This window comes from Aquarana catesbeiana, linkage group LG07 (genome assembly GCF_042186555.1).
Source record: "Aquarana catesbeiana isolate 2022-GZ linkage group LG07, ASM4218655v1, whole genome shotgun sequence".
In the NCBI taxonomy this organism is placed as follows: Eukaryota; Metazoa; Chordata; class Amphibia; order Anura; family Ranidae; genus Aquarana; species Aquarana catesbeiana.
Genome location: NC_133330.1, coordinates 317,660,497 through 317,673,193, shown reverse-complemented (window position 1 = coordinate 317,673,193; position 12,697 = coordinate 317,660,497). Strand labels below are relative to the sequence as shown.

Genomic DNA, 12,697 nt, shown 5'->3' with positions numbered 1-12,697 from the left:
ATTTCACTCCTCACTACCATCACAGTTTCGAAGGCCATAAAATGCCAAAATAGCACAAAACCCCCCCCAAATGATCCAATTTTGGAAAGTAGACACCCCAAACTATTTGCTGAGAGGCATGTTGAGTTCATGGAAAATTTTATTTTATGGTCACAAGTGATTGAAAAATAACAAAAACAAAAAAATTACACAATCACTTGTGACAAAAAAAATTAATATTCAATGGGCGCCACATGCCTCTCAGCGATTTCCTTGGGGTTTCTACTTTCCAAAATGGGGTCATTTGGCGGGGGGGGGGGGGGTTGTACTGCCCTGACATTTTAGCACCTCAAGAAATGACATAGGCAGTCATAAACTAAAAGCTGCGTAAATTCCAGAAAATGTACCCTAGTTTGTAGACGCTATAACTTTTGCGCAAACCAATAAATATACGCTTATTGACATTTTTACCAAAGACATGTGGCTGAATACATTTTGGCGTAAATGTATGACTAAAATTGAGTTTATTGAATTTTTGTCATAACAAAAAGTAGAAAATATCATTTTTTTTTCAAAATTTTCGGTCTTTTTCCATTTATATCGCATAAAATACAAATTTCAGAGGCAATCAAATACCATCAAAAGAAAGCTCTATTTGTGAGTAAAAAAAGGACGCAAATTTCGTTTGGGTACAACATTGCATGACCGCGCAATTACCAGTTAAAGCAGCGCAGTGCCAAATTGTAAAAAGTGCTCTGGTCATTGAGCAGCCAAATCCTCCGGGGCTGAAGTGGTTAAAAAAAATATATCACTATAACCGCCCTTTAAGTGTTGCCTCCAAAATGCTCTGATCTCTCTTCTGCTGTTTGTTTTAATTTACGGATAGAAAGATTTATTCAGAAGGTATATAAATCCTTTTCTGAACCTGAACTTCATTTTGCCTTTGTATATCCAACACCACAGGATGCCTCCTGTTACCTTCATTAACTACAGAAGCCTATTCAGTGCCCCTCTCTGATTCAGTTTCACTCCGTCACGAGTCCTGCCTTTTCTTGGGGTAATAGTTAAAGTATATTTCCAGCCTGGGGGAGAAAAAACAAAAGTAAGCAGCTACAAATACTGTAACTGCTGACTTTCAATATAAGGGCACGTACCTGTCCAGGGAGCCCGCAATGTCGGGACCCCATGCCGATCCGTCTATCGGCTCCGAGTGCAGGCGCCGGCATCTTCACCAAGGGAAATGGGAAGTGAAGCCTTGAGGCTTCATAGCCCGTTTCCTACTGCACATGCGTGAGTCGTGCTGCGCTCTCTTAATGGTCCCGCTGTCTTCTGGGACCCATGTGTCTCCCAGAAGGCAGTGGGGGACAGAAATGACGTAGATCGCTGCACAACGATTGCGCCAATCTTACCCAGAAGTTCGAGCGGGTACCTGGTTTTTGACAGGTATTCCCCCCCCCCCCAAAAAAAAAGGAAAAAGGTGCCAGGTGAGGGGGGAGAGGAAGCAAACAAGCAGAGCGTCCCCTTTTGGGTGGAGCTCCGCTTTAAGTTCCCTCAACTGCCATTCCTGGTCCAATGAGGTTGCCCTCTGCAGTAACTGAATGGTAGAAATGGCAATTGGCACGGTTTAGTTATGAAGTAAGTAGTTTAGTAATAAAGTGAAACTAAATCAGAGAGGGGCAAACAAAAGCACTGACTAAATGGGTAAGGCCCGGTTCACACAGGGGCGGCACGACTTGAAGGTCGCCTCAGCGTGGCGACCTGCAAACGACTTCCGCGGCGACTTGCAAAACGACTTCTGTATAGAAGTCTATGCAAGTCGCCCCCCGAAGTAGTACAAGAACCTTTTTCTAAGTCGGAGCGACTTGCGTCGCTCCTATTAGAACGGTTCCATTGTACAGAACGGGAGGCGACTTGTCAGGCGGCTAGGTCGCCTGACAAGTCACACCTGTGTGAACCGGCAGTAACAGCAGGTATCTTGTGTTACTGAAAATGGGGTACAGGTCCCCTTAAAAATGGACCTTAAAGCTCAACCTCTGGGCTGCTTTGAAACATACCCATGCTAGCCTGGTTGGGGGATGGGGGGAGGGGTAAATAAGTATGAATACTTTCTTTCTTTGCTCCTGCAGGCCTCCTCCTAATTGTGCAGCCACAATGCAGGACCAGCAGGTCCTGCATTGTACACAGGAGGACGGCAAGGTCCCCACCTACAACCAGAGACACTGGACAGCAAAGGAGAGCACTGGCTGCCAGGGAACGAGAAATAAGGAAAGTTCTTTATTTCAGATATCACTTCTCCCCCCCCCCAGCCAAATGAGCATTTAGGTAGAATGAATAGGAAAAACTTGAGCCAGAGGGTGAAGGACTCCACCCTTAATCTATGAGGTGTGTTCCCTGTTGTGAGCGCTGTCTTTGTGCTTTGCTTTCCTACACAGATTGGTGCAGGATCTGTAGATGGAGTTCTGTCCTCTCTGCTGCTGAAACGGGGAAGAGACGAGCTTCCCTTCCCGCATGGAGAAGCGCAAGATCTGGCAAAGGAGTTCTGTCCTCCTCTCTGCTGGTGACTGTTGGGGGGGGTATGATGGAGGGGGGTGCCAGAGAGGTGTGAGGGCCACATGAAATGGCCTGGTGAGCCGGATTTGGCCTGCGGGCCTTGAGTTTGACACATATGGTCTAACCCAGTGATGGCGAACCTTGGCACTCCAGATGTTTTGGAACTACATTTCCCATGATGCACAACTACACTGCTGAGTGCATGAGCATAATAGGAAATGTAGTTCCATCTGGGGTGCCAAGGTTCGCCATCACTGCTCTTAGCCATGGAGTAAGGAGCAGGGAGGGTTGTTGGGGTGACCCCCCCAATGTATTGGTACAATAAAAAGTTGGGCTTTAACTTTACGTTTATCAGCAGCGAGGAGCAGACTAATGCCTCTGTCATGATCCTGTTACTGGAGACAAATCGCCAACAACAGAATAACAGAATAGACTACTCAGCTGGATGGTTCACCTAGAAAGGAAGCGTGCATTGGCTGGCCGGTTACAGAAACCCCAGCTAAAAAAAAAAAAGTATATTTGGTAAAGCCTCCAAGAAAGAGTTAACCCAACATTTCTCAGCATTATAATACCCGTCCCCCCCATGTAGAAGCAGATGGATTCTAAGTACCCGCTGATATGATGGTAGTTATCTCAATACCCCCTCTAGTGTATATATTAATTATCTCTACCTCTTATATGTCTATAAAAGTTTTCTATGCCACCCCCTATGGTTTTCATTGAGTAAAATAGATCAACTTTGGGTTGATTGCTACGGTTTTTTTTTTTTTAACATTTTCTGAAAATGTCATTTGAAGAAGAAAGTAGCAGCCTGCATAATCCCTTCTCAAAAGCGCCCCCCCCCAGCCTTCCTGAAGTACGTATAGCAGGGGTCATGAACCAATAAATTAAAGCAGAACTCCGGCCTAACCGCTAAATACACAGAAGATATACAAAGGGAGAAAAGTTTTAAATCCCAATAAATGTGAATTTTTGTACATCCAGCCTTGAGATTTACACAGCTCTGTTGAACATCACTTACCCTATCTGGCAGACCTGATTTTTCACTGCTGTAGTTAAAGTGTAAGTAAACTCTCCTATCGTTTTCAGCCAAGGAAGCGGCCGTCTTTGCCTCTGTTTAATCTACAACTGCCATGGTGCTGCACATGTGATCAGTTTAGACACCAGCCATTGGATGGCTTGATAGTTTGGTTGAGAGCACAACCAATGGGAGTGCCGGAAATGAAACTGTTTTATGGATGAGTTTACTTCCGCTTTAAAGTAGAAGCAAACTTCGATTTTTAAAATCTGCTAACAGGCAGGGTATTTATGACAGAAGAGACCCCATCTGTCTTCTACCATGAATGCATCCTGCTGCCTGTCAGCTGTCCTGTACACTGAGCTGCTCATGCGCAGCTCAGTGAACATTTACAGCCCCGATCTGTGCCGTGGCGATGTGACTCCTGAGCGAATGCGTGGGAGTGATGCCATTGCGGCCCGGCCTGTCTAACAGCTAAAAGGCACAGAATGCAGAAGGAAGACCGGGCAAAGATAGAAGCGCCGGGGGCCCGCCAGATTGATCCTACCGTAGTGCAGCGCGGCACTGTTTGACAGGCAAGTCTGCCTTAATGTACTGTGCATACTAGCACATTATGGCATAACCAACCTGGGGGCCCCTAAAAAGAAGATATATAGCGGAGTCATCTACCGCTTTATCACTTACAGGTCTTGTCCTTTCTCCAGCCTAAGATTGGACGATGAAAGAGAAGCAGCAGACTGAAGAGGTTACCTCTCTGCTCATTCTTCTACCATCAGCATGATCCATACTAGCACTGATGAGCTCATCCCTCCGTTACACGGCTTTCTTCTACTATCAGCATGTTCCTTGTTAGCAATGAGCTCTGCAGAACAGCTGACTGGCTTTGTGTGCTGCTTCTCCCTCTCACACCGTGACAATTGCATCGTATTTGGGGTGCCATGAAAGGATAACAGCACTCAAAACGCAAGCAGTGCGTAGTGCGGTCACCCAAAAAGAAGCCCCAAAGACTCAAAGGAAAGCAATATTAGGAAAACCGCTATTGATATGTGACTCCATTCCCGGCGGAATTCAGGAATTGCCCACGGCAGGTTAATGAGCAGGAGGAAGAGGAACTGTGATGTCACATGACTGGACTGAAGCCCTCTTGGAAAAAGGGATGTTTGCCACAATCTTAACCACTTTCCATTGCCAACTGGCGTCCCTCTTAAGAGGGTGTTCACCTGGGAGGTGGACTTCCCGATTATGTAATCACTGCGATTGGCTGTCAGAAGTCACATGATCGGAAGCTCATGATCATAAACAATGAGTGGAAGTAGTACATGACAGCTTAGTCACTGTGCTGGGAGCATGCACTGAGCGCGCTCTCAACATGGATTTCAGTTCCCATGCACGTAGCAGCTGGGCATTATTGCCCACTCATCCTGCCGCTGCATATATGCGTACAGGATAAGGTTAAAAAAAAAAAATGCCGGGGTGGAAGGGACTATGGCAGTGGCTGTCAACTTATGAGCCATAGGGGCCTCAAATGTGACCCCCAACATCAATAAAGGGCCACACTTAATGTTCAATATATGTAATGCTTAAGAAGACTGTCAGACACTGCAGGCCTAATAGAGGAAGAGAGGGTCAGAAATAGAGGACAGGATATATTTTTGGCTGGGGATATGCTGGAGAAGACAATACAAAACTGGGAACATGTTGTTACATGAGACTAGTGGAGATCAATGCTATTATCCTAATCTAGTGGTCTTCAAACTGTGGCCCGGGGGCCAGATGTGGCCCTTTTCTTGCCTTTATCCAGCCCTTGATGCACTATTCCTGCCACTATTCCTTCCACTGACGCCAATGATGGGGCACTATTCCTCCCACTGACACCAATGGTGGGGCACTGTTCCTTCCACTGACACCAATGATGGGGCACTGTTCCTCCCCCTGACACCAATGACGGGGCACTATTCCACCCACTGATACCAATGATGGGGCACTATTCCTCCCACTGACACCAATGATGGGGCACTGTTCCTTCCACTGACACCAATGACGGGGCACTATTCCTCCCACTGACACCAACGATGGGGCACTATTCCTCCCGCTGACACCAATGATGGGACATTATTCCTCCCACTGGCACCGATGATGGGGCAATAGTCCTCCCACTGATGCTAATGATAAGGCATCAAGCCTTACCCTGATACCAACAATGGGGCATTTTTTTACCCCCAGGAAATCTTGTTAATCACATTGGCCACAGTCTTGGGGGGGGTAAAGTCTAAAAGACAGTAAACGGGCCTTTTGTTTGGAAAGTTTGGACACACCTGCCATAAATCGATGCTCCCACTACAAACTACTGAGATCCAAAGGCCACACATCACATTCTAAAGGGCCCTTTAGGCCAAAGGTGTGGCACTAGGGGACTATGGTAAAAGGGTGGGGCTTATGTAGAATTGAGTTTTAGGTTGTGTAGGAACAAAGCCTAGAGTTAATGCAGGAAAATCTCACCACTGAATTCCTCCTAATCTCAGTTTTGGGTGGGCTGATCCTTTAAAGCAGAGCTCTACCCCAAAAGGGAAGTTCTGCTTTAAGCACTCCTCCCCCCTCCTATGCCATATTTGGCATGTAAATTTGGGGGGGCGGGTACCTAGTTTTGACAGGTACCCACTACCACTTCTGCTCGGACCGTCTAGGCCAGTGATGGCGAACCTTGGCACCCCAGCTGTTTTGGAACTACATTTCCCATGATCCTAATGCACTCTGCAGTGTAGTTGAGCATCATGGGAAATGTAGTTCCAAAACATCTGGGGTGCCAAGCTTCGCCATCACTGGCCTAGGCGATCTGAGCGGAAGTTCTCTCCCTCCCTGCAAACTTCTCGGACAAGTCACAGGTCCCAGCAGATTGCACAGCCAATGATGAGGCTCAGCACGACTCGCGGTGCGCACCTGGCTGTGAAGTTGTAAGCTGTCACAGCCGGGGGCACACACCTGTAATGCCGGCGCCGGGAGAAGAGAGGAAGAGAACCGAGGGTTCAGGCAGCCACATCTCTGGACCGTGGGACAGGTAAGTGTCTGTTTATTAAAAGTCAACAGCTACACTTTTTGTAGCTGCTGACTTTTAATAAAGCACAAAAACTCTTTAAAAATATATTGCTGCTATAAAACATGTTCCAAACATACCCCTCTGAAAATCTACATTTTGCTTTCTTTTTCAGAGCAGATTTCCTTATAAAGGAGATTTCTAAAGTTCAACATCTCTTCAACATTCTTGCATTTCAGCATCTCTTCAATCGACAGCCTCTCGGCATCTCCCCGACGCACTTGCGACTGGCTGTACGCGGCTGTCAGCATCGCCAGAGAAGCCTTGACAGACTCTTGCAAAGTTTCATACACCGGGAAGAGACGGGCGCTCCACAAACTCTTTTGGTCGCTAGAAAAAAGCTTTTCTGAAACTGGAATGCCCCAGAGCTCCAAGCACTGCAGAAGACTCTTGCCGAATATCTGAAGCGCGTTCAGATCCGACAACGAAGCCGCGCTCCGTTTCAAGTCGTCCTCAGTCCCAAACAGGATTGTCGCATACATTAGCCGTCCATCAATCACCAGGCTTAATGAACTCACAAAAGATTTGTCGGGTATGGCTGATCTGATGCTTATGCATGAGCCGCTGATGATACAGCATTCCCCTATGGAGACGCCGGGCCCCAGCCTGGAATATTCAATCACCGTGTGAGGTGAAACCTGGCACTGAGCGTCTAATACGCTTTGAATGACACAGGCCTCTTTATTCACATTTTTATCTTGATCCGGAACGATGCTAAAAACGTTCGCCTGTAATCCTAGTTCTGCCCGGAGCTGGGCGTCAGAAGTAAAATGATGTAAGTATTCCTGCAAGGTCCCGATGTGATAGAATTTCGAATTGTTCAAAACGACGACGGTGAAGCCCGTTGCCCTCAATAGGAAGTAGATTTTCCTCCGCACATCAGTCAGCTGTGATTCTATTTTCGAGACGTTGGCGGTGTTCTCTGTGTAGTCTAGCGTGGCATCGGGCCCCAAGGCCTGCAGAAAGTCCCCGTATGCGTCGATCTCGCACTGCACGCCGCCTGACTCTTGAAAGAAACCGAGAAGAAGTTTTGCAGTCGGGTGATCCATATAAAACAGGCTGTCGGTATAGACGACTTCAGAACGGGGGTCATTTTTGTCCTGGCTTGGGTAAACGGTAACAGCGCCCGATTGGCGCATTTTCTCCACGGAGGGCTTGTGAAGGTATGATTTGCAGGATCTAATTTGCAGTTCGCTAGATTCTAAGTCAGATTTTTCCAACACAAACACCCCGTGGGTGGTGCCTATAGCCAACGTAGATGGGTGAGCTAGAGCAGTGATGCCAGGCCTATCAAATGTAACTGCCGCCTCCTGGCTCGAATACAGTTCTATGTCATCAGCGCAAGTTACCAGGACGCCCGGCTTCATGTTGGAGGGAAAGTCAATGTAAATAGCCAGTTTTAAATCAATCATTTGATAAACGGGGTCACCGAAGGGCAAGGCTGTGAAGATCTTCCCCAAGGCGCTGGCATGGGGCAACCGCTGGCTGTAGCCACCTAAAGAAGAAATGTAAATTATAGATGACCAATAGTGCAGTGTAAATTAAAATAGACCTAACACACAATTATTTTATTGTAAAGTGATTGAAAAGCCATATTTTTGTAAAGACATTTTTAAAATAAACATGTTATACTTACCTGTTCGTTGTAATGGCAGCCCTGATCCTCATCTTCTCAGGCCCCAGCCAGCGATCTTGGCTCCTCCCCCACCTGCTGAGGGCCCCCATAGCAAGCATCTTTCTAAGGGGCAACTTGCATGTGCTCACTCCCAAGCCAGCTCTGTGTGTCCATTGACACACAGTGTACGGCTCAGACACGCTTCCTCTCCCTCCTCACTGTATGTGATTGACAGCAGCAGGAGACATCATCTTCAGACGAAACACGTAGGGCAGAGCTATGTGCTTCTTAAATCCCGGAAGGACGGGTAGCTACGATTAGCCGGCCGGCTTCTTTTGTTCCTAATGTGAATACATGTTCTTCTTGCTGTAAGTGCAATATTTTATACCCTAAATAGAGTTTTTAAGGTATTTAATACTATGGTGAGCCTTTTGTATTTTGGGGACTATCCGTGATATCCTTACCTGGACAGAGGGTCGGAGGGTCTACATGCGCTAAGAGGTTCCTGGGATGGATAAAGGCCCTGGCTGGGTTTAGAGCTACAAATGTCACTGACCTTCCGTGAAAGCTGGTAAGCGAGCACTTTGCCTATGGTGGAGGTGATTGTCACAGGATCACTTAACTATTGGGACTTTACCTCTATTATTATTAGTGCAATTCTGTATATGAATTTATGACTTGGAACAGTGCTATATCTCACAGTAGAGTTAGGCACTCGACCTGAGCCACAGCACCCTGTGTCCTTTCAGACACAGAGCCACGGCCCTGGCCAGCCCCCCCCTCATTGGCTCACTGACTTTGACAGCAGCGGGAGCCATTGGCGCTTCTCTGCTGTCTCAGCCAATCAGGAGGGAGAGTTCCTGACAGCAGTGTCTCTCGTGCAACATTGCTGAATCGAGATGGGGCTCAGGTAAGTATTGGGGGGGCTGCTGCACACAGAAGGTTTTTTACCTTAATGCATTAAAATAAAAAAAAACCCTCTGCCTTTATAACCACTTTAATGCAGCCAATGAATTAAAGAGGAGCTCCAGCCATTTTTGCAAACTGTAGCTGCTGAACATAAAGAAAAAAAAAAAAAACAGACACTCGCCTGTCCCAAGATCCAACGATGAGCTCACCCGTGCCATCCATTCCCTCCATCTTCTGTCCCTGGCATCTCAACTGTGGGCACTTGTCGGCTATGACAGCTGCACAGGCCGAGTGTCCACTGCGCATGTGCAAGCCACACTGCGCATTGTGAATGATCCTGCAGTCTTCTGCAACCTGTGACGTGTCGCAGATGACTGCGGAGAGGGAGGTGGTGAGGAGAACCTCTGGAGTGGGAGCAGGTACCTGTCAAAACCAGCTATTTGGGACAAGGCGGGGGGGCCTTAAAGTAGAACTTTCCCTTTTGGGTGGAGCTCCGCTTTAAAGGTAAAACACCTGCAGCCTTTAGAACCACTTTAGGATTCCGAGATAAACCTAGCTACTCTTAAAACTGTCCCTTCACCCTCCTAACACCTATTCTGACTAACCTGTGTAAGAAAGATTCATATACTTACCTACTTTCAGGAAGCTCCAGTCACGTGATTTGGTTCCCCCATGTCAGCTAGCAGTGGCAGCAGGGGAGAGGCTGGGCTATAGTAAGCCCTTTGGACGATGTCACTGATCTCAGGCATTCCAGACGTTATCAAGTGCTCTCTCCTCTCCCCTGCAGCTGGCGCTGGCTAACACAAGGGAGATCACATGACCGGATTGGAGCGGCCTGAGAATAGGTAAGTAAACGGATCTTTCTTAGGTTAGTTGGTATAGGTGTTGGGGGGTATTTTCAAGATTATTATTATCTGCTTTTCTCCACAGAAAGACAGAGCCATCTTTATTTGGGCATCATCCAGGGTCATTGGATTGAGATGCCAACTGAACAGACACAATCATGTATATATCCCGGTGTCTGAGTAAGGCTCCAAACAAGATATTTGGGGTGCACACCCTAAAAGATGCATTAAAGATGGTGCAGCCATAAAACCATACAACAGAACAAAATATTACAGCGCACACATGCAAAAAATACATTTACCTCCTGCTGCAAGGCTATTTAAAACACCTAAACATTTTCAAAAAACATTATCAAAAAATATGGGGATTTAAGCACCATATAGCTATATGATGTGACCAAATCCCCATATTTTTTGATAATGTTTTTTGAAAATGTTTAGGTGTTTTAAATAGCCTTGCAGCAGGAGGTAAATGTCTTTTTTGCATGTGTGCGCTGTAATATTTTGTTCTGCTGTATGGTCTTATGGCTGCACCATCTTTAATGCATCTTTTAGGGTGTGCCCCCCAAATATCTTGTTTGTCTATTGTATGGATTCTGACCAAATCCTTTTGGGCTGGAGCACCCCACTCCCTCATCAGTGCTTCTCATTAGTGTCCGCCTGTGTCATGGGTGGAGACCTTTAGTTCTCCCATATAGAGTAGTGTTTGCTCCCGTGGTTCAGAGAAGCAGGATCTCCCATTCTATGGATAGTGTAGGACCCACTAATCATGGGGTACTTTGACGCTGTAAGTGGGCTTAAGCACCATATAGCAATATGGTGTGACCAAATCCCCATATTTTTTGATAATGTTTTTTTGAAAATGTCTAGGTGTTTTAAATAGCCTTGAAGCAGAAGGTAAATGTCTTTTTTGTATGTGTGCGCTGTAATATTTTGTTCTGAGTAAGGCTCCATTCACACTTGTGTGACTTGTCATGCAACTCTGGACAACAGAGTTGCAGGACAAGTCGTTCCTCATGTTTTCCAATGATAACCATTCATAGATGTGCGACATAAAGTTGCAGCAACTTCAAAGTAGTTCATGCACTACTTTGGTCAAACTTTCATGCAACTTGAGGGTCATAGACTTCAATATTAACACTCAGAAGCTGCATGAAAGTCGAACCTGAATGTTATACAATGCAACTTGTGTGCAACAGTTGTCCATTATCACTGATCAAAGCCAGAGTCGCACCCAAGTTGCACCCATCCAAAGTTGTCACAACAAAGTGTGAATGGAGCCTAATTCTTGGCTGTTCTCTCTAATGTCTGACATAGACCAGCCTCTGTTGCAGCCTCTCACCTAAAAGCGATAGTAAAGTCTAAAAATTGGACCCTTGTCGGGCAGTTTAAGCCATAGTGTGCTAATATGCACAACATACAGACTTACCTTAAAGTGATTGTAAAGGAAAACATTTTATAAAAAAAAAATTCAAAAAATAACAAACATGTCATACTTACCTGAAGTGCCAATCCTCCTCTTCTCTGGTTCCCCATGGGTCCTCTAGGCCCCTCCACCTTGCCGAATGCTCCCATAGCAAGCTGCTTGCTGTGGGGGCACTCGTGCGTGCTTGCTCCAGAAGCTGGCTCTCTGCATCCATAAGACACAGAGTGTGTGGCTCAGCCCCACCCCTAGTTCCCGCCTCTCTGGCTGTGATTGACAGCAGCAGGAGCCAATGGCTCCTGCTTTTGCATCTCAGCCGATCAGGAGGGAGACCCGGGAGAGCCTAAGGTTTGGTGTACATTGTTAGATCGAGGTTTGGCTTAGGTAAATATTAGGGGGGGCTGAAGGGGGAGCTGCACACTGAAGTTTTTTTTTTACCTTCATGCATAAAATTCATGAACGTAAAAACCTTCTGCCTTTACAACCCCTTTAAAACAAAGTCCTCCAGTGGTGAGCTGTCACCGCTTTCATTTTCACCCTTTCGCCCAAGTTCATGCTCTCCGGCCGTTTGATTGGCCGGGGCTTGATGAAGTCACTCTCACGCATGGGAGTCACAGTTGCAGCACAATGCTCTCAATGGACAAAATACTCGAGTGTGCCGTCCATTCAGAGCATAGTGCACATATGCCAGTGACATCACCGGCCACTAAAATGTGAATATCTCCTAAACTGTACCTGCAGTGAAGCCTCATTATAGACTTACCTGTAGGTACAAGCCATAAAGCGGAGTTTATAACCACTTTATGACTTGCTACCAAGTTAAAAAGTGTCAGGCTGATCACTGGAGGAGAGGAGACTGAGGAAATGGCATCATCTTAGTCTAGGCAAAGTCACTGACTAGAGCCCAATGGCCGTTTTTAATGATAAAAGGTGGAGGTTTTATTTTTTGAAAAATGCGATTGCTGTATATTGTGACATGTTAGAAATTAAATTGGTGGTCAGTGTTGGCGGAAAATCAAACTATTGCGGGTTGCTCAAGGAACCCCCTGCAACTTCAGGAGGAATCCCAAGGTTTCAGAGATTCCACGTTGAGAAAGAAAGACTGCCAAGACAGTTATCAAGCGACTCGACCAGCTACACTGGATAAAATGCCAAGTTAAATACGAGATCCACTTACAAGTAAACCGAGTTGAAACGCCCCATTTTCTTCTTGCATTGGTGTGCATAATTAAAGTTTAAAAATGAACCAATTATTAAAAGGCCTGAG

General features: G+C 46.3%; 1 protein-coding gene across 1 annotated transcript in view; it reads right to left on the bottom strand.

The window, feature by feature from the left end:
- Positions 1–486: 486 nt before the first annotated feature.
- FPGT (fucose-1-phosphate guanylyltransferase) overlaps positions 487–12,697 on the bottom strand; it is a 36,098-nt gene continuing 23,887 nt past the window's right edge. The window contains exon 4 of the mRNA XM_073593742.1: positions 487–8,133. Within this exon, the coding sequence (XP_073449843.1) occupies positions 6,731–8,133 (1,403 nt within the window). The 3' untranslated portion in view covers positions 487–6,730. The remainder of the gene's footprint in view (positions 8,134–12,697) is intronic.